We start from the raw sequence: 22230 nt of genomic DNA on the forward strand, positions 1-22230 counted from the left end.
AATGAAACACACAGAGAGAAAGAGGCGGATGGAATTTAAAACAAACCCCAAACCAAAACCTCACAGCCCTTGTGATCTCTTCTGACAAAAGCTGACATCCTGTTTTCACAGAATCTGCGCCTCTGAATTTTTGTCGTAGGGCGGCTGAAAAAGCAAAACTTTTCCTCTTCGCCCTGGCAGAACAAGATGAGGAGCCCAAAGGTAACCACCACAGAGTGGGCTTGCTCAGGTGGAGTCTTTTAGCTTTTCACTTTAAAGTGTCTCCTGAAAGTCAGAAATCCACCTGAGCTGTGTTAGATCCCAGAAACCTGTGTTTTTTGAGCTTTCTGTGCTTTCTGGCACTTACCCCCAGGAGAACACTGCTTTTGATTGAGGCCTTGGAGAAGCTTCCAAATTTGAGTGATGGAGTTAAAATCATAGGTGTGTAGTTAAATATAAGTGTGTGATTTCACATGGTGAAGGGTCTTAAATTTGAGGTATAGAAATAGGTATGGGACAAGATGGAGAATTTTGGGTGGTGTCTCTTTTGGTGTTCATCTTCCTTCTTCTTCCCTCATCTTCATAGTTACTGGTAGGAGTTTCTGGTTGGACAGTTGGTGCTGCACTGCAGGTCACAGGAGTTTGGTTATTGGGTCAAAAGTATAAATAACATAGGTGTTAAATCTCTATTAGACTGTTTAGGTTTAAGAGACCTTGTAACTAGCTGGATTCATCTCCATTTTGCTTGCTTCTAGCTGGTGGCTTGAAGTGTTGCAGAACTCTCTGTACTTTAGATAAGATTTAATAAACAACCAAGCTCAAACATGAGAAATTTTGTCTCCTTCATGTTTTTAATCCCGGCTCTGAGTGAAGACAGAAGAAACTGCAGACAAGCCACTCATTAAGTGGTGCAAACACCACCCCATTACAGAGCTGCAATAGCACTGGGGGGAAAAAGTGGGGCTGCCCTGCAGTATGCAGGAAGTTAATCAAAACTTTCCTGTTAGGCTCAATTTTCAAGTGTCCCTGACCATGTCATATGTGGATCCTGCTTTGGTCTTCTCAGCCAAAGGCAATGAGCAACCAAATTGTAGAAAATTAAACCCAATGTCCCATCTAGACATCACACCCTGAAGCTGAGCTTGGAGCAGCTCAGGGTGGAAGCAGGGAGGAGAATTTGTTCTTTCCAGTGGTGCCAGTCCTGCTTTGCAGAGCTGCCCTGACTGGTCCCCAGCATGGCCAGAGCGGGTGAATTGGTTGGAGACAGATTATTCTGTGCTCATTGCAGGTATCAGTGTTCCCTCTTCAGGACAGGACACCTCACCCATGGACTGAAAGGATCACCTCAGCTGCTGGTCACCTGAAATGAGCCCTCCTGTTTTCCCCACGTTGGCTGAAGTTCACCTTGGGACACCTGACCAGCTTGAGCTGTTCTCCAGCCATCTGGAGAACCATCAGAACTATCTGGAGCCTGGTGGGGAGAGTGTCCCCATTTCCAGGGAAGGCTGCTGAAAGAGTGACACAGGAGATGATGAAGGATTCTTGATGTCATGGCTTAAGTTAACAGGATCATGATGTGGTGTCCTTTCCTTTGGAAGTGCCAGTCTCCATTGTGCACAGAAATGAAGATTGAAGAGTTTCTCTCATCTCAGCCATGTTCCAGGGACATGGGTTTTATCATGGAAAACTCATTTCCTCCCTGGCCTCTCAGGAGCCTTGTTTTACTTGCACTCCTGTGGCTTTTTGCATCATCCTTCCTTCTTCCCTCCACCCTCCCCCCTCTGTCAGGAATCTCTCTTCTACGTGAAAACAACCCAGCCAAATTATTCCTACTCTTGAGTATTCCTTGCAGCTGAATGTACATTGCCATTTTCTAAATCCCAGAGTACAACTGAGTTGGTCCTTCTGCAACATGAGATGCTGCTTTTCCAAAAACCCTGTGCAGGCAGATGGCAAAGGCTAAACCAAGCCAAGGAGGAGCAAGGTGAGTCCCTGAGCTTGGTGTGCTGAAGAGATGAAGCCCAGGGACTGCTGCTCTCTGCCACCCACAGCTCTTGGTGTTCAGGGTTTTGATAGGATGAGCAAGTATGTGGGAAGATAGTTTGTACAGACAGTGCAGAAGGCAATATTTCCCATTGAATTACAGCTGTACAGGTCAAGAGACTGTACTTGCAGTTGGAGCTTGAGACCAAGAGTCTGCTGCAGTTTGGGATGGAGTCTGCTGGCTGTGCTGTGAGGAGGGTAAGGGACAGACAAAGTAAGAAGATGCTGTGTGAGGGACAGACAGGGTTAGGAGGCTGGGAAAGGGACAGGCCGGGGTTTAGCCAGTCATGCAAAAGGAAGAAGAAAACCTGCAGAGAGGAGAGGAGTCAGAGCTGTGTGGAGCTGCTTGTAAGAAAAGGAGTCAGTATTGTGTGAAGATGCCTATGAGGGAAGAGGTTGTAAAGAAGTGCAATGAAAGAAGGAATGAAAGTTTTTAATAAAGGACTAGCAGTGATGCCAGTCCATCCAACTCGACATAATTCCTACATGAGCATTCATGGCATTCCATTTGCTAAGGAGTCATGGGGAGGTTTGCAATCCCACCACGTTGCCTGGTGCTCTCAGGCTCATTAAACAGCATGGTGCATTTTTATCTGCCCCTTTCTGCAGCCATGCCACCCGATCCCCCTGCCCAGCTTGGGTTACACGCGCCGCGCCCGCGGTGCACCGACGCCTGAAACCCTCCCCAGGCACAGGGGCTCAGCAAACTCCGAGCTGCCTCTGGGCTGCTTTTGATAATGAAGAAGGAAAACAGTTTTGCTTTTAGCTATGACTTCTCAGGAAGAGGTGAGTGAAGCTTTGGGAGCATGTGGTAGGCTCTGAATAAGCGAAATGTCAGTGTTTGGCTTGGGTGTAATTTAGTTCACAATGTTGTTTTGTTTCCTGAAGGGCAAATTATGCACCAGTTAGAAAGCTTTTTGCTTTTAATATTTAGCAATCGTGCTGGCAGATTCTCTACAAAGTTTAATTTATGTTCATTGAAATGTAGGTGAAATTTTAACAAATGAAAGAGCATAAACCTTGTTGCTGAAAGGTGAAAAAGTACTCCAGGTTATATTCTATTACAGATATAATGTCACAGATAAAGCGTGTGCTCTTTGCCTAAAATGTGTCACTGTAAGCATTTCCTGGGACTGACTCTGCAAAGATGCTGCTTTTACAGCTTACAGCTCCACTGTCTTTAACAAACCTGGACCTATTTCACACCACTCTGAGTTCAAAAGTCTGATTCCTTTTGCCACTGTGCAGAACCAGAGTCAGAAATTAGCATTTCAAATCTATTTGCCCCAAATTCTAGTGTAGCTAACTTCAATTTTTTTCCCTGTGTAGTAAGTCATCAAAAGCTTACTGGAGTAAAATTCCCCTGAATGAGGATCCTGTCAGATGCTGTGCTGCTGTCCTATGCATTTTAATCTTTTTCTTATTTCCTATTACAATTGTAGAGCAGAGGATGGATTCACACCCCCAGTGGGAGTTATTAAAAGTAGCTCCAGTGCTTAGACAAATCTGAACAAAAATTAACCTCAGTAGTTTGCTGGTAGATTAATTGTAAGTGCTTCTCTCATGAAAATTAAGTACATAGCAATGTATTGTGTCCAGCTCTGAGGTTCCCAGCACAGAAAGGACATGGACCTTGCTGGAGTGAGTTCAGAGGAGTTTGGGAAGATGCTCAGAGGGCTGGAGCACCTCTGCTATGAGGAAAGGCTGAGAGAGTTGATACTCTTCATCCTGGAGAAGGCTCCAGAGAGACCTTGGTGTAAAATTCCAATATCCAAAGGGTAAACAGGAAGGTTTAGATGAGATGTTAGGAAGAAATTCTTCACTGTGAGTATGGTGAGGCCCTGGCACAGGATGCCCAGAGCAGCAGTGGCTTCCCCTGGATCCCTGGCAGTGCCCAAGGCCAGGCTGGACATTGGGGCTGGAGCAGCCTGGGACAGTGGAAGGTGTCCCTGCCATGGCAGGGGTGGCACTTGGTGATCTTCAAGGTCCCTTCCAACCCAAACCATTCTGTGACTCTATGACAACATTATAATGATTTTTTTTTCTTCTTTTCTTTTTTTTCCCCTCTCTTGTTGAGTCAGGTTCAAGAGACAAATCCCACTACTGGAAGTCTTGAAATCATCTCCGTTACGGAAGATGAACCGCCAGTACCACAAATCCAGTTCACCTTCAAAAGGTTTTTCTTCATACCACAAGCAAGAGTGGACCCGAGTGCAGATGGATCTGGTAGGGACAATCCACAGCCCTGTGACCTTTGCAATCCCAATGACCACTGTGTGCCAAGCTGTGCTTGCCCACCCAGAGCCAGCAGTCACACTGAGGAGGAAGAAGCACAACCTTCCTCCCCCAGGTGTGAGGATTGTCAGTGGTGACATCTCGTGTCAACTTGCCCACTCAAGCACTTTTCACAGCCAGATTATTCACACAGAAGCAAACATTTCCTCACTCTTTTCAGACACATTTTTGAATGGTTTGTTTGAAATTTTGCCAACCTGGAGATAGATCCATTAAAAACCCTGACTATACAATGCAGCAGCCTTGGAGGATTAGCATGGCTGTTTGCTGCTTCCCATAGGTTTCAAAATAGCCAACAGAGGCAGGCTGTGCTTCCAGAGTGAAAACAGAGCAATTTAATTTTCTAGTCCATTAGCTGCTACAGCTGTGTAAGATTTTTGGCATGCCAGACACCAACTCCATTGCCAAAACCAGTTATTCAGCTGCTGCTGAGTGTCTGTGGAAGCTGGGATTTACTAGAGTCTATAAACCCTTGGAGACACTCCTTATCCTTGACTGATTGTATCTGCCAATCTCAATTATAAAGCCTGAGGAACAGGGAATTGAGGAGCTGTATGAACTAAAATTAAAGACAAGGTTCTGCCAGTTCCTGTGTGCTCTCATGACCCAGCTGTGTTTGCTATTTCCCCACAGTTTGCCCTTTGTATATCAGAATACATTTGAGACAAGTGAGCTGCTCATTATTTTCAGCAAAATTTCTTGTTTTCTTCCAGACTGGCAATACCACTAAGCAGAGGCCAGCTCTGGAGGTCAGTGGTTGGTAAACAGGTCCAGCTCATGAAATGTATTCTGCAATAACTACTAATGTATATTTTTAACTTTAGATGCATCTTTTTGTACTTGAAAACTCTAGACTCAGCCTCGAGCCATTACTCAGTTCTCTTTTTGCCTTTATAGTAAAACTTTGAACAGATCACTTTTTCACAGTTTTTGAGACTAGTTAGAGGATCTTACTTTTCTTGCAAATTTAGCTTTCAATTATTTTCAGTTAATCTTGCTTCCAAATCTGAAGGGACCAGTGACTTTCCTCCTTCTTGCCTTGAACTGCTATTTATGAGCTGCACACAGGTTGGATTACACAGACAGAACAGGTCTGGATTTCATTTTTACCCCAGAACTCAAATTTTCAGCAGAGGTGCTCATTAGCTTGAAAAGCTCCCAGTGTGATGTAGCCCATGAAAATGAAAATTTGGAGCTCACATTGTTGATTGCATTGAGGACAGGCCAGGTGCTCTGCAGGGACACAGTTCAAACCCTCCCAAGGCAAATGCTCAAGAGATGTCTGAGAGCAGCAGCAGCCCCAAAGCACTTGGAGCCTTCTCATTCCCTGAGAAAGCAAATCCAAATCCCTTCAGGTGAGGTCAGCTCAAAAATACATCCAGGGGTTATTGATGACATCTAGTTTAATGTTAGATCAATCTTTTTGATTGCCAGCTCAGCTGGTTTAACCTCACAGAAGCTTTCTCTCTGTTTGTTTTCCAGGAGATATTGAACCACCTTCAATGTGCCATGCTCTTGTCTCTCTAAAATACTTCCCATATATCTGTGGTTTATTCCTTGCAGTAATCCTAGCAGTTGCCATTGGCCTGGGTGGTGAGTACTATTGGTTATTTATGAAGTTCTCACTTGGCCATTCAAATGCTTAATTTTTCATGAGCCTTTTACTGAGAATGGAATTAAACTGCTACTGTGGCTTGTTTGAGGAAGTAAAAAATCTTGTTAATGTGATGGCTTTAAATTTTATTTAAAGCTGGGGACAAAATAGGTCTGGCCCTCCTGAGGGGATTGGTGTAATATTTACAACACTGGGGAACCTGCAGCTTCAGGACACCTTTCTCTAGTAAAATTTTGTCAGCTCCCCTCGAGCAATGAGCTGAGTTTAGAAACTGAGGGTAAAAAAAAAAAAATAGGTAGCCCACACCATATTTTTGTTTTGTAATTCACTTCTTTAAATTTGCTTTCATAGAATTAAAGAACATTTCCCTAACAAAAACAGCTTCTACAAAGGAAAATAAAATGCAGAATGAGTTTAGTTGTGGCTGGGAAGTGTGACCTGCCCAGGTCCAGGGGTCAGATATGTTGATGTCTCTCCACACCTGGAATTGTGAGAGGTTGAGGCATTCCCTTGGGCAGAGCAAGCACTGGATGTGTTTTCCAGGGGTCTCCTTAATTTTCTACTCAGGATCTGAGGTACCAGGCAGGAACTCACCCTCGAGTGAAACTGAAACTGTGTGGAGGGAGCTGGGAAGGAGTCAGCACACACAGCAAGGCTGACTCCTCCTACGAGTCATTACTAATAAATGAGTTTTAGCAGCACCATGTAGCAACCTCCAGGTTGTATTTCAAAAGTTCCTGGAGTACAGGAGCTGGCTTTTCTTTACAAGACTGAAATCTGGACGTATAATGTTAAATTAAAATCCAAGTGTGTTTTCATTGCCCTGTGTTCTTTCATTCCTTTTAGTCCAGTACAACTGCATTGGGAAGTTTCGCTGTCGATCATCCTTTAAGTGTATCCAGAAATCAGCCAGGTGCAATGGTGTTTTCAACTGTAAAGAAGGGGAGGATGAGTACAGATGTGGTAATTTAATTTTGATTATAAATCCCTTCTACCTCCTGTTGTAGAATTGACAAGTTATCAAGTAATGTTTGTTATAATGAGTTTGGGTGAGACCAGAAAGAGACCAATGGAATATTTAAATCACCACTTCAGAGGAACAATCTCTGTGAGGTACTGATTCACAGGTTATGAAAAATCAAACTGCTTTTTAGATAAATGTGGTGATTACTGAATATTGTTACTGCCATTTTTGATAATTTTCTCTGTTAGAAGTCCAGATGTTTTTTGACTGCTCACATTTCCTCTGCCTGCAAGGTATAACCCCACTGCTTTATGGAGTGTAAATACAGAGCTTTGTATTCACTGGCACACCATTGTGCTGTGTCAGTTTTGAAGATTGCAAAAGCCTGGTATTACCTTAAAGGATGTGGGAATGGGAGAAACCAGCCTTTAGTGCACTCTCTGCTGCAGAGTTTGTTGCTTCATGAGTGAAATGTGTAACTTCTTCCTGAATTTATCCCTGTGGTGGTTTTGGGAATCACAGGGATACGTTAAATGGTGCTTCCCTATCCTGTGCTATGGAAGGTGACTGTGGTGTTCACAGCCACTGGAGGGAAAGGGCTCTAACATTAATAAACAGAATAACTGAGTTTCAGCTCCATGCACTTGGCTCCTGTACCTCCAGGCAGCACAGCTTTCCATCTGTGCCTTGTCACTGTTGTGTGCCTGATGCTCATCCTCACTGCTCACTGAGGCTTTTCTTGTCCTGAATCTCAAAGTCAGGCTGAGTGGGAAGAGGGCAGTGCTGCAAGTGTTCACCTTTGGGTCCTGGAGAACTGTCTGCTCTGATGACTGGAGGGCAGAGTTTGGGAACACAACCTGCAAACACCTGGGCTTCTCAAGGTATGGGCACCAACTTCATTTGGCATTTTGAACAAACTCTGAGGTTTTCAGTCTTTCTAATGAAACCTAGTTTATGCCTTAAAAATGACTTAACGATCCACTTCTGTGAGTGATACAATTGAGGATATTTGAGATGATGTGGGAAGTAGTTCTGAGTACTTGTATGTGGCAAATACCTTTTATTACAGCTATAAATCCTGCATGATGGCTAAATATAAAGGCTTGTCTAAATCTTCCCTGTGTGATGCAGGTGCCTAAATCCTATTTGTCATTCTAGTAGCCCATCAGAGAGGCACTAAAAACATATGAGCATTTTCCACTTCTTTTACTCCCCTTCTAGCTAAATTGTATACACAATTCATGTCATGACATCTGATAGGATTTAAGGTCTGCCTCATAATTGGAGAAGAACATGGCAAGGCAGTTCTTGCTGGACTGACCTCATTCCTGAAAAAGCACCATTTCTTTCACAAACTTTCACAAAATTGAGAAAGATTTGAAGCTGTGATTTGGCATGATGCTTTGTTATTTCTTACCATGGCATCATTCTGATTTCTATTATAGTTAGCAGTATAAACCTTCTTCAAATAAATTCTTGTTGCCTTTAGGATAAAATACATCTCAATTTTTCAACAAAGAAGAGAAGAAGAAATTAAAAATTATTCATCCTCCCTGCTGCAAAACACAACTCTAGAAAAAGGAGACAATAAGCTTCTTAGTGCCTTAGGAAATGTGCCAACCACTTGCAATGAAAAGCTTCATTGTAATACTACAATTAAATTTCACTTTCTCTGCCAGTTAAATGCATCTCAGCATGTGTGGCTTCCACACATGATTATATCAAAAATACATGCACGTGGTAAGGAGCATAGGGGGAGGATAGGATTGCTTTTAACAAATGCCAGAATCTGATGATTGTGGTTTTCATTAGCAGAACTGGTGAATTATTTAAGCAGATTGCTGCAGTGCTGTCTGGGGAAGCTGTGTTTATGGTTTATTTGCAGTTATGTGAGTTCAGGTTACCTGCCCGTGGCTGCAGTTGAAAAACAGTTCCAAAGACATTTCGTGTCCCTCGGCCACTGGTTCTCAGCTGACCAAGTGACATCCCTGCACAATGCCACCAACCTCAGGTATGCCTCAGCTCTTCAGGAAGAGAGCAATCAGTACAGGGGGAATTATTGATCGTTTCTGATTGTTGCTGTTTTTTCAGGCATGTAGTACTTTGTAGGTGTTTGGTGATATTGCACATGCTAGGCTGAGGCTCAGCACCAGCCTTGCTGGATTATCAACTGAGTCTGATCCATAAAAATCAACAAAGGCTTTCAAATGAGCTGTTTGAAATGGCTGTTTGTCCCATGATGCCATTTTTGCAAATGGATAGGCACCAGGCACTTCTGTTTTTCCATTATGAAGCAGTTTGTTCCAGTCTGCAGATCCTTACACATTTCCCAGTGGGTTTATGAACCCTTTATGGTCCATTTATTCCTCCTGATGAATTTCTTAGTTACCTTCCAGTGAAAAGGGAGCAATGGATCCAAGGAGGCTTCAGACCTGCTGATGAGCTTTCCCTTGTGGAAGAGTGAAACCCTCTTCAGCAGGGCAGCATGTGGTCTGCAGCCTCCTGGCCAAGCTCCCAAAATCAGAATTTCAGTTAAAAGCCCTGATTAGACTGGATGAGTTCATGGCTTTGTACCTCTTTCAATATATGAGTTACTTATATCTATGTGCACAGGAAAATTGTGTAATATTGGAGAAACCCCCAAGGTATTTGTGAACTGGGACTAATGCTGCACTGTCTTCTCATCCCAGGGAGGAATGCACTTCTGGCAATGTGATCATCTTAAAGTGCTTGGGTAAGAATCATAAAAAGTGAAAATGAAAGCAGAAACTATCCTTTATCCACTGCATGACAAGAGTTGGGAGCAACTGTGTACTCAGGGCATATTATACTATCAGTTTACCACATCAAAGAAAAATTGTATTTTTAATGTGAAATTTGAAAGAATTTCAGAAGGTGAAAATAGGCTGGGAGGGCAGATTGGGAGCATCAGATAGCAGGAGCATTTCAGTGAGAATCCCAGTAGGAAGTGTATATTTAAGGGCTGTGTGTGGAGTCCATGGACTCACACTGTAATTGCAAGTCTTTGATATCTTGGCAGGAAAAGGGAAATTCTGCCCTAACTGAATTTTCATCCCACACCTCTCCCACCTAGTTTTCAGACTGTGATAAAAAAAAAAATCAAAACCAGCAGAATCACCCTGAGGGGAGAGGAGGTGGAGGGCAGGGCAGGGGGATTTACAGGGAAGGGAGAGACTCGGACCCCACAGCCCCCAGCCCATGAGTGGGATGGGAGGGAGGAGCAGAAACCTCCGGGCTGTGTCCATGGGGATGGGGTGGGGATGCTCCATCTGCAGACACCTCCCCCCCTCATCAGGGCTGGGAATGAGCCCGAGCAGGGCTGTGTTTCCTCTCTGGACCATAACTTTTGCTTCCTGGCAGCGTGTGGCACTCGGGCCAGCTACGGGCCGCGCATCGTGGGGGGCAACGCCTCGTCCCCCCGGCAGTGGCCCTGGCAGGTGAGCCTGCAGTTCCAGGGCCACCACCTGTGTGGGGGCTCGGTCATCACCCCCCTCTGGATCCTCACAGCTGCCCACTGCGTCTACGAGTGAGTGACAAACCCCCCCTACTCGGGGGATGCTCTGCTGGCTCCCAAAAACCACCTGCAGCACGCCCTGCTTCGTCCTTGAGTGATGCTTTGGGCTTTTAGCTTTGCTTTTCATGTGTTTGTAATCCTGAAATTCTTTAGTGGATAATTTTAAACTCCATAAAGAGTTCCCATTTTGGTCAGACAACACAATTCCTCTCCAGGCCTGGCAAACAAAGATACCTCACTGTATTGAGCCCCAAGAAATCTGAACAAAAGTGAATTAGGGGTGAGCAAATTTGGGGTAAATGACTTCATTTTATGAAGCTGTAATTGGAAGATTAACCCCCAATCTGCAAATGGATCAAACTTATAAAAGTGTGAAAACTCGTGACTCATCATGCATTTTGGGCTTCATGTGCCCTAAATGTACCTGAAGGCCCTTCAATAAATAGAACTCCATTTTATTCCCTTAATTTTGTCTGGCCTCTGCTCTTAGGTACTCCCCAAAAGGTTTCATAACATTTAAGTTGTTCCTCTTTCTTTTTAGCACGAGTCTTTATTGAAAAAAAGCTTCCCCAAGAAGTGGTCCAAACCCAGTGCCCCAGTTTTCAGATGTCCTGCCCACTCCCAGCTCCCTGGGAAAACATCCTAAAATAAGATCTAAGTGCTAGATTTTAGTATCCCAACCTGCAATTTCTGTAAATTCTGTGTGCAGAATTTGTATTTGACTTCTCTGATCCACTGGATCTCCAAAATAAATGACAGGATTCTTTTCAAGTTGACAGGATCAATCAGTGATTATCAGTCTCTTTTACTGTGCTTTGTGCCCTTTGCCACTTACTCACTGCTCCTTTTTCTGCAGTTGAAGAGGTCTTTGAGCTGTAAATAGATGCTAAATAGTTATTTAAACTCTTCTTTCTGTAATTACAAACATATTTATAATGAGCTGTCTGGTTTTGCAGTCTTGTTTGATGCTAGAAGTGCAGGAGCACTTCTTGCTCTTACAAATTCCAGGCCACTTTCACCAAAGGCATTTAGACAGCTAAAATGGGATTGGTCTGACCACTTTTATGCACATGCAGCATGGATGCCTTCTCCTGAGTAAGTTCTTGCAGGATGCTTTTATAGCCAGTAGAGAGAAGAGATGGGACAGACAAATCCCACTCCCAGTTCCTATTTGTTGCCATAAAAATAATTACTTAGGAATTCAGTATTTTAGAACTTCTGTCCTTGGCTTTTTTCCTCCCAACCCAGGTGGTTGTGGTGTGTTTGAAGGGGATGGGAGCTGGCAACACAACTCACATCCCTGGAGCCTTTTACCCAGGGGAGTGAGGCCAAAAGGAGAGGAGCTGCTCATGTGCTGGAGGCTGAAGGATGTGCCAGCTCATGAACTGGGGCACAAACACCTTCCAGAAGGAAAACTTCTTGAAAATGCCTTGCCACAAGTGCTGCTGAGCTCTGGCTGAGTGCAGGTGTGCCAGCCTGAGGGGTCTCATAGGAGCACAGACAGCTGGGCTGATGAAAAACTTTCACATATTTGTAGTAAGATAATTGCACTGATAATGTACCAGTGGCCCAGTGTCTTGCTAAGATTAGTCACCTCTTTTACATTTTTAAAAAATTAGATGCAAAACTAATTTAAACTTATATATATTAATATTAATATGTTATTAATATATTATTAAGAATATTAACTAATATTTATGTATTATTATAGATTAAATATATTATAGATATAACTAATAGCTATTGTATATGTAATGGCATATGTATATGTGTATATATTGTATATATAACATATATATAACTATTTGCTATAACTAATACTAGCCATTATTAATAGAGTGGTAAGCCAGTACAGCAGTCTGGAGTTATTTGCCTGTAGAGCTTTAAGTGGTCCATAAGCTCAGGGGACAATTAGAAAAACCTGAGGGTTTTCCTGCAGGTTTGACATCTCCTCTCCCTCCCTGTTGCAGCCTGTACCTGCCAAGCTCATGGAGTGTTCAGGTTGGTTTTGTGACCCAGCAGGACACCCAGGTTCACCCACATTCCGTGGAAAAAATCATTTACCACCGGAATTATAAACCCAAGACCATGGGCAATGACATAGCTCTGATGAAACTGGCAGCACCTCTGGCTCTCAATGGTAATTTATCTCTGTGAGCTTTCACTTGACTTTCTCACCTTCCCAGCTAAAACCCCCCTGTCCACACAACACCAGCAGAAACCCCCCAGCCTCAGTGTGAGCACCTCTGCACTCCATATCCAGGCATGGACAGCAGCAACGTGCTGCAAAATGTTCCCAGTCCACTCTGGTATTGATTTACTGCAGCCATTTATTAATAGGCAAACATTAACTTTATCCTTTCTAAATATTCTTCCTATCTAAAATAAACACTGTGCCTCGTTCTGCTTGGAGGTCACAGAGATTTTTATCATGTCCTTTCTGTGAGTACTGGGGGATCCAGAAGTGTCCAAAGCTGAAAATCAAGCTTGAATTTCAAAGAGAAGGCAATTTGGATATAATGATGATTTAAATTAAAACAACTTTAATTTTCTTGACAGAATGCTACCTGCAGTAGATACAATGAGTTGAAATAATATGTAGTAATATTGTGTGAATTGATCTGCCCTTCAGCTGCCCATTCTTCAATTTTTCCTTCAATGTTTGCCCATTCTTCAATTTACTGAGCTGACACCTCCTTGTGTTGCTTCCAACCCCAAACTAAATGGGGCTGTCATGGATTTTGTCTCAAACTCTCAGTGTTGCCCACAAGACAAAAAACCTGCAGAAAACTGCCAGGCTATTTTTGTGAGGAGTGGGTGGTGCTCATCACAAGTTCACTGCAAGCCAAATCTTCAAGTTTTTCTGAGACAAATAAAACGATTTTGTTAAATTTTGATTCTCTTCTCTCTCCCTCTTTTTTTTTTTTTTTTTTAAATAGGTCACATTGAACCAATCTGTCTGCCCAATTTTGGTGAACATTTCCCAGCAGGGAAAATGTGTTGGGTGTCAGGATGGGGAGCAACTGTGGAAGGAGGTATTTTAAATTTTCTGCTGATGATTTCACTCCATGCACACATCTTACATATAATAAATACAGGATTTGGTTGGGGCACTGTTTAATACTAAATTTTCTGGAATATCTGGAGGTGGAAAGAAGACGTATTACTAAATTTATGCACAAATGGAACTGCAGAAGTGCTGTGCAAACACTCATCACAAGGAATGGATGGGTATCCTCTGAAACAGTTGAAAATTACATGTATATAATGTCCCCAGTGTTGTATTCAGCCTCAGTCCAACAGGTCCTTTAGAACTCCAAGCATAGGGAGCACTGCATGAAGGCAAGAATTAACCATTCCTTTTTTTTTAGAGAAAGCAAATATGTATTTTAAGGCAGGCTGGGCAATGCAGAAATTGGATAAAACAACATCAAAAAAGGAATGGGAATTTTTTCTTTTTTTACCCTGACTCATGGGTCATGTTAATCAATAATATAAACTGAACCACCTTCAGGTGAAAATGGGTGAATTGTCAGGTAATTGTTTTTTATCACCCTTCATTCATGTCACTGAACATGTTCCTGTTGTTCAGGGAGCAAGAACAGAACGTTACCTGACCCACAGATAACAGCCAAAGGTGGGGAGAAAATGAAAGCAAGGTTTGCCACATTAAAAAAACAAAAAACAGCCCTAAACTGATAATAGGCAGTGTGCAAATACTCCCGTTTGTAGAAAGGACCCATTCAGGCTTTGAATGAAATAAAATAAATATTTATAAAGTAGATCAGATGTTTGCAGATGACTTGTTGACTAACAGAACAGGTGATAAATTCAGAATAGGTTTTGGCACTAGTATTGAACACAATGCTCAGCAAGTTTTTAATTCATTAGTGTCATTATTTGTCTGGTTTGAAGTGGAAACACAATGTCCAGATTTTATTGTTATGTTATACACTGATAATCCACATCTCTACAGAGTGGACAATTGCTGTGTTCTGTAAGTGATGAGACACCAAGTTGCCTTACTTTTGTCATTTAACCATGTTTCTTTCATCCTTCCTTGACAATTCTTTATATATAAAACTTTCTCTGTTTATAAATGGAGATTATTTCCAAGGACAGGAAGGTTTTTTCTGTTTTTTCTCTGTTTTTTCTCTGTTTTTTAAACAGGTGACACATCAGACACCATGAATTATGCAGGTGTCCCTCTGATTTCCAATGCAATTTGCAACCACAGGGATGTCTATGGTGGGATCATAACTTCTTCAATGCTTTGTGCTGGCTTCCTAAAGGGAGGGGTGGACACCTGCCAGGTATGGAAGTTTCCAAACTGCAATTGTGCTCATTGGAAATGGAAAAACATGAGTGATAAGTTATCAGAAGGCACTCCCAGGCTTTTCTTGGGCAAACATTTGGGTTTGTGCCATTTATTCTGCTTACCACAATTATCAATCACTGACCATGTGCCTTCACACGTTACAATTTCCTTTTTATACTTCTTCTCTGGACCTTATCTGATACTTCTGAAACCAAATTTGCTTAAGATATATTTTGCTGCATGTGCTGCAGCACAGTGCCATCCTTTCTCTGCCTTGGCTACAACTTCTGCACTGCACTGCCTTGCACTTCCCTGCACTGTGAGCAGCTCCAGAGACCTGCAAGGTGCAGAAAGACCATGGTGAAAAGCTGCCAGATAGGGCTGGGGAGGAATTCCTGGTGGAAGATGTCCCTGTTCTAAGCAGGGAGTCTTCAATGTCCCTTCCAACCCAAACCTCTCTGTGATTCTGTGAACTTCAGGTTTGCAGATGTTCTCCATCCCAATCACACCTGGAGCAATAAAAAGCCAAGGAAGTGGGTGCCTAGATCTGCATTTCATCCCCTTTTTGCACATAACCCCCCAAAAAAAGCACTTGGCACCAGTTCTGCCTGGGAGACCTGCCCAAAGGCAGTGTGCTCAGCATACAGCTCCACGTGACAGGAGCTCACCAGTGGGACAGGATTGTTCCAAATCCCCTTTTTTCCAGTTGTTGTGCTGAGTCTGATTCTCATAGGGATGGAAACTGCCCCAAGGAAAAAAAAAAATTAAAAAAATGAGTTTTCAGTACTTAGACGCGAGTCCATTGATCTGATCTGAATCTGCTCAGCAAAGTGTTTGGGAAGGGCTGGAAAAGCAGGCAGGGAAGGAGGTGAGATGTGAGTTTGGTGTTGCAACCTTGGCCTCAGCTCAGCTCAATAGCCAGGGAAAGAAAAATATGTCTCAAAAATCTCCTGCTATAATGTGCTTTTCCCAGGATTCAGAACAGAGCAGAGACAAGAGATTTTAAATTGCTGGACTATGTCTCTCCCCCTACCTCCCCAAACAAACATTTCCCTCCTTTTCAGGAACACTGACATTTGTTTTAACTGTTTTTTTCTCAGGGAGATAGTGGGGGCCCTTTAGCCTGTGAAGATATGAGTATCTGGAAGCTGGTGGGGACCACCAGCTTTGGAGTGGGCTGTGCAGAGAAGAACAAACCAGGAGTCTACAGCAGAACCACCTCCTTCCTGGACTGGATCCACGAGCAGATGGAGGTCTGGCTTTGCCCTGGATGTCACTTTGTCCTCCTGAGTTTGTCAGAGCTGGGCTGTGTTATGGACAGTGAAATTCTGGGGGGTGTTTGGGGACTGGGGCAGAGCAGGGTGCAGGGGTTTAGTGAGGGATTTGGGGACATCCACAGGGGCAGAGAGGAGAGGACAGCACATCCATAGGGGTGGGAATCACAGGGGAGGGGGGCTGAAGCAGAACAGGGAGCAGGGAGGTGTGGAAGGGCTGAGTCAGGAGATGGGGTCCAGGAAAGAGAGCACAGGGGATTACACTGTGCAGGGTTCTGGTGCCCCCAGGGTAGGAAGGACAGGGAATTGTTGGGACCAAGTCCAGGGGAGGTCACAAAGTTCCTAGAGGACTCTAGGAATTAGGAACTAGGAGGGAGCACCTCCAAAAGAGGACAGGCTGGGAAAGCTGTGGCTGTTGAGCTGGAGAAGGTTGTGTGGGAGCTCAGAGCACCTTCCAGAGTCTGAAGGGGCTGCAGGAGAAGGACTCTGTCAGGAACTGCAGAGACAGGACAAGGAGTGATGGGCACAAACTGAAAGAGGGGAAATTCAGGTTAGACAGGTAGAAATTTTTTACTGTAAGGGTGGGGAGGCCCTGGCACAGGTTGTCCAGGGAGGTTGTGGATGCCCCAGGGATGGAGCAGCAAGGTTGGATAAGGGCTGGAGCAGCCTGGGACAGTGGGAGATGTCCCTGGCCATGGCAGGAGAGGTTGGGATGAGCTGATCTGAGAGTTGCCTTCCAACCCTTAACATTCTATGATTCTGAGCCTTGAGGCTGCCACAGAGGAGCCTGGGGAGGGGGAGCTGAGCAGAGGGAACACAATGTTGGCTGGAAAGAGAGGAGAGCAGAGACAGGGAAGTGAGGGGACACTGCAGCCACCTTCAGTGACCCAAGGGTGGCCCAGTCACCAGAGACCAGCTCTCCAGGCTGGCTTCAGTCAGCACTGTGCTCCAGGTGGGACTCCAGCAGGGCCATCCAGAGTAATTCCAGAGCTCTCAGGCTGTCCTGCCTGGCTCACAGGTGCTCCTGCAGAAGGTGAGGATCTGCAGCTCAGCCTGAATTCATGCCCCATCCATCCCCATGGGGATGGCTCAGATACCCTGCAGAGGCTCAGGTGGTGCCTAGGGCACTGAGACACCTCAAGTGGCACCAGACAGGACAAGTGCCAGGCAGGTGAACCCTCCTGCAGTGCCCTGGGGGATTCTGGGCAGGTAGAGAGCTGTGCACAGGCTTTTAATTGTGATTTTTCTGTCTTTGTGGCAAAGCCACCCCAAGCCCCAGAGCCTGCCCCCCATTGCTCCAGCTTTGCCTTGCAGGCAGAGCTGCTGTTCCAACACCCAGCTGGCAGGATTGAGGGAATGCAGGACAGCAAAGATGCCACTCCAGCAGCAGCAACCCAGCAGTCCAGCAGACTCCTTCCTCAAACCAAATTGCAAATATCAAACATTCACAGACAAGCAAATGCCCAAAATAAGGTGATGTGTGCAATTTCAGCTCAGCCCACATCTCAACACTGCATTACACACACTGTTTTCACAACTTATATTGCACATGAAGATTTATGCTATCACAAGCCTATCTCAAAGAAACAAGTCACTCAAAGAAAACAGGATATTTCTGAGTCTCCATGACCTGTAATTGATTTTCTCCCCCATGAATATATCATTGTGATTTATTTGCATATACAAACATTTCAGATGAAGAGCTCATATCACATGAAATCACAGATCTCCATTATAAAATTATGGAGAAAAAACAGCAAAATCTTTATTGAGCCAAATGCTAAAATATTGGAATTTTTCAGAGAAATATCCTTCAGATGTAAACATTAATTCCTCAGTTTATCCCCTTAGAAAGGATTTTCAGGTGCAGCATGGAAACATGGACACTTTTTTGTGTACTCTGAAGCTAATCTAAAGAAAATAAAACTAGTGTGCCTTTGGAAGAGGGGCCAGGGGAATGACTGGCACCTGGCAGAGCTGTGCTGGGGCACAGCCCAGATCAAACTGGAGTAGAGCAGCTCTGGGGTGACCTCATTGCAGCCTCCCAGTGCTGAGGGAACCTGCAGGAAAGATGGAGAGAGATTATTGACAAGGGCCTGGAGTGACAGGACACAGGGCATGGCTTCAAACCAACAGAAAGCAGATTAAAATTAGATGTTAGGAGTAAATTCTTCCCTGTGAGAGTGGTGAGGATCTGGCACAGGGTACCCAGAGAAGCTGTGGTTGCCCCTGGATCCCTGGAAGTGTCCAAGGCCAGGGTGGACATTGGGGCTGGAGCAGCCTGGGACAGTGGGAGGTGTCCCTGCCATGGCAGGGGTGGGAATGAGATCATCTTGAATGGCCCTTCCAACCCAAACCATTCCATGTTTCTATGATGCTGTTGGCAGGATCCAGCAGCCCCTCAGTTCCCTCAATGACCTGAGTGCAGTGGGAAAAGAGTTCAAGGGGTGAAAACACCAGCATTTGTAAGAGATACATAAATGTGGGGTTTTTTGGTTGGTTTTTTTTTCCCAGAGAGAAGAGCTGCAGACCTGAGGAGAGTGGCTGTGCTCTGGGCTCCTGAAAACCCACATCACACTCCAGCCCTGCAGAAGGACCCAGCCCATTCTTCTGGTCACCTGCTCTGGGCTCTGCACCTTCACAGAGCACCTTTTACCATTTATTTTTGTTACTGGCAACTGCACTTGATGCAAACTGATGCACATCCAGTTTGTTTTGGGTGGAAGAAGCAGATTGGTGATGGATCATCAGCATGTCTGTTTACTGTCAGCTACAAATTTTACACAGAGAAAAGAAAGCTAAGACTGATAACCCTGAATGCTGATATGATAAAGTTTTGCAGAAAAAGACTGGAACAACTTTAGATCAGGTTGCTCACTGTTATTTTAGTACTTACCTTCCAAGAACCAGACTACAAAAACATTTTTTTTCCTGAAAGTATTCATATAGGTCCACAAGAAGTCCATGCTCTGTTGCACAGGCAGCAGCAGCTTCCTTTGAATGCAAAGGCAAGCAGGAAGCAGAAGATTGGCACTTTTGACAAGTATGTTCAACTCTTAGAACAAATCTCTGAATTCAAATATATTATCATGTCTCTGGGAGCAGAGTTCTTGAAGATTGAATTCTTAGATGTTTTCCTGCAGTAAATATCTCTGAAATGAGCAACAGGTTGTAATTTGACTGGAAAATCCAGAGATTACTGAACTTAAATAGAAGAGGAGCTTCTTTATGCCCTGCTTTACCTCCTTTTCTCATCTAATGGGACAATGCAGATCCCACACTCTTTGTGCCTCTTAGTGACATCAGTGTGTGGATGGACTGATGCCAGCCAGACAGAGGACAACATATCTGAAATTCTGCTGTGGTTTCCTGATTTCCATTTTAATACAACAGTCTCAGCTATTTTTGGGCTGGAAAATGCCTGATTGTTTGACACTTGCCCTTTGTAAAATTCCCCAGGGTGAAAATGGTCAATTTTAGAATTGATTGTTGGGGATGGTGTGGGCTGAATCATGAATAATATTGTCAGTGCTTTCCAATATCAGCCAAAATTGATCTTATCATCTGATCAGGTGCTGGTGATCTGCTTGAGATGTGGTTTTGGATGCAGTCTGTGTTCTTCTAAATCAGTATTTGCATCACCACTGCTGCAAGAAAGTGCTGGCAGAATCAGAACTCAATTTTCACTGCAATGCATCAGGTCAAATCTGAGAGAGAACAGCAAACCCCCATGAACTGTCAACCTCTACTTTGTTCTGTGGATACAAACCTTGATATCACAGGACACTGCACCAAAACCTCTCACCCTGCCTGCAGGAACTGCAGCTCAATGGAAGCAGCAATTCCCAAGCCTGCCTGCTGTTAAAAAGAAGAGGAAATCATTATTGCAAAGCTGACACTCAAACTGGAATTAATTACAACTGACAGAACATGACAGAACTACAACAAAGTGTGATGAACCCTTGTGTAGCTGAGACATTTTCAGAAGAGTTTTAATGTTCATTGCTTGTTATGATGGCATTTTCACAGCCAAACATGGCTGATATTTTAATATCATCATCAGAATGGAGGTGAGGGTGCTGCTCTTGGAGCTGACAGTGTTGTTATTTTACACTTCAGAAAGGAGCCCTGAAAATTCCTTTTGAACTCTTCTGTTTCTATAAAAAGACTGTATGATAAGTATTCATTGTGGTCTGCTTTTGTAATAAAGAGAAATCCAGTGTAAATGTAGAAAGCTGTTGCAATCTTCCCAATCAGAAACCACATTGACCCCCAGATCAATGACAGTCACATCTGGGTGGACCCAGCCCAGTGAGCCTGCAAATCTTCCTTCAGTTTTCCTTCTGATTTCTGGTAGACCCCTTGCTGTGCTGTCTTAAAATGCACAGGCAGAATATAGAATCACAGAATCACAGAGTGGTTTGGTTTGTAAGGGACCTTCTATCATCCAGCTCCAACCCTCTTGCCACAAGAAAAATTCACTCCCTACACCTGGATTTTTTTCCCCCTCCATATGCCACTAACATTCATGCCAGAGGCTTTCAAATAAATATAATCACAATATTAAACATATTTCTTTATATTAAGCCAAGTGAATATACCTGGGGGTTTAGGACATTTGCTGTGGGATGTGTTTTGTACAGATATGGGCATTGTGTTTTATTCAGGGATATGGGGCTGAGCAACAGGTTATCAGTATTAGAGCTGGAAGGAACTGGTGCACAGAAGAATAACTTTTCAAAGAGAATTTTTTAAGGCAGGTTACCAAACCTTCCCTTTTCCTTGGGATTTCTTCTCTTTATTCAACAAAAATAATTTTCACATGTGCAGGTACAGAGGGCTGCCAAAGCAGGTGGGGCTGAAGGCAGCTCTGGTTTAACTAATCCTGATTAGGGGTTTCATGGTAAACATCTTGGGAGTGTTTAAGACCTTTATATTAGGGGAGTGTATATTTGCCACGTTATTAAAGAGGCTGATGAAACAGCCCCTGGTTTGTGAACTCAGATCACTGGTGTGACACAGGGTTAAATTACAACCTCAGTATCCCTTAGGAACACTTGTGCTTGTAGGCACAGCCTTGCAGCAACATGTCAGAGTTCTTCACATTCTGGACTTTGTAAGAAACGTCCAGCACGTGAAGAAAAATTCCTTTGCCATTCATCAACTGTTCCTGTCACCATGACAGCTCAGTCAGGAAACTGAGACAAAGTTGGTAGGTTTGGATGAACCACAACTGATTTTTATTCAATATGCATTTTTCCCAGACATTCTGAGAATTATCACATGGATGAATATCACTCTCCTTTGGCCAATCTGAATTTTTTTAATTTCTTTTCCACTTTTGATGCACAAATAAGCTGGAAATATCTGTAATGAGGCAGAGATAAGCATAAGATTGAGAGCATAAGATTGGTGTCTGAGGAAGCCAAAGTGCCTTCCAAGAGCTGACATGCATTTAACACATTCTGCACCAGGTACATCCCAGCACAGAGGTGGGGAACTGCTCAGCTCTGCTCTTGAACAGACTTGCTTGAAAATTTAAAGAACTGTACTTAAGGCTTAAAAAAAAATAGATCTGGCTCTTCACTCTTCAGAGTGTCTCCAACATCCAAACAAAGCAGGATGAAAGGTTTCACTCTAAGTGCTGCACTGTGCACCCTGCTGGTTCTGCTTCCAGTTGGATCCCTGAAAGGTGCACACACTGTGAGTGCAGCACCGGTTTAAGATCTGCAGGTCTATCATGTTTTATCTTCTTTTTCTGCCAGAGTTGGGATTAAAAGCTCCAGAGGGTATTTCTTGTTTGGACTCAGATGTTTATTAGTTCTTGTCTATATTACATTGAGTTCTGCAACACTTCCAGTTAACAAGCTAAAAATGGAGACATAGCTCATCTCACTGTCTAGAAGATGTTTTAAGGGCAAACTATCCAGTTAAGGACAGACACCTAAATTATTTTTCCTTTTAACCCAATAACCAACCACCCATGGCCTGCAATGTGGAATTTCTATCCAATTAAACAAAAATCACCTAGGCCCATGAAGAATAAGGTGAAGAAGAAGGACAAAACCTCTGCCCTAAATCCTTCATGTTGCTTTATACCTATTACTATGCTCTAAAACCCTAAATTCAAAGTTTCCCATCATGTGACACCACACTTCTATTCAAACTACACACCCATCATCCCAGTTCTATAATTCAATTTTGGAA

At 43.6% G+C, this 22230-nt stretch overlaps 1 protein-coding gene across 1 annotated transcript; it reads left to right on the plus strand.

The window, feature by feature from the left end:
• Positions 1-2790: 2790 nt before the first annotated feature.
• Positions 2791-21712, plus strand: TMPRSS3 (transmembrane serine protease 3; the record flags this gene model as incomplete). The annotated part of the gene is made up of 13 exons (XM_079316153.1): positions 2791-2808; positions 4104-4248; positions 5800-5910; positions 6779-6895; positions 7654-7777; positions 8782-8907; positions 9587-9630; positions 10278-10443; positions 12402-12571; positions 13371-13466; positions 14602-14744; positions 15850-16002; positions 21701-21712. 13 exons carry the CDS (start codon positions 2791-2793, stop codon positions 21710-21712), a joined length of 1425 nt encoding a protein of 474 aa, XP_079172279.1.
• Positions 21713-22230: the final 518 nt, after the last annotated feature.

This window comes from Erithacus rubecula (assembly GCF_903797595.1).
Source record: "Erithacus rubecula genome assembly, chromosome: 1".
NCBI lineage: Eukaryota > Metazoa > Chordata > Aves > Passeriformes > Muscicapidae > Erithacus > Erithacus rubecula.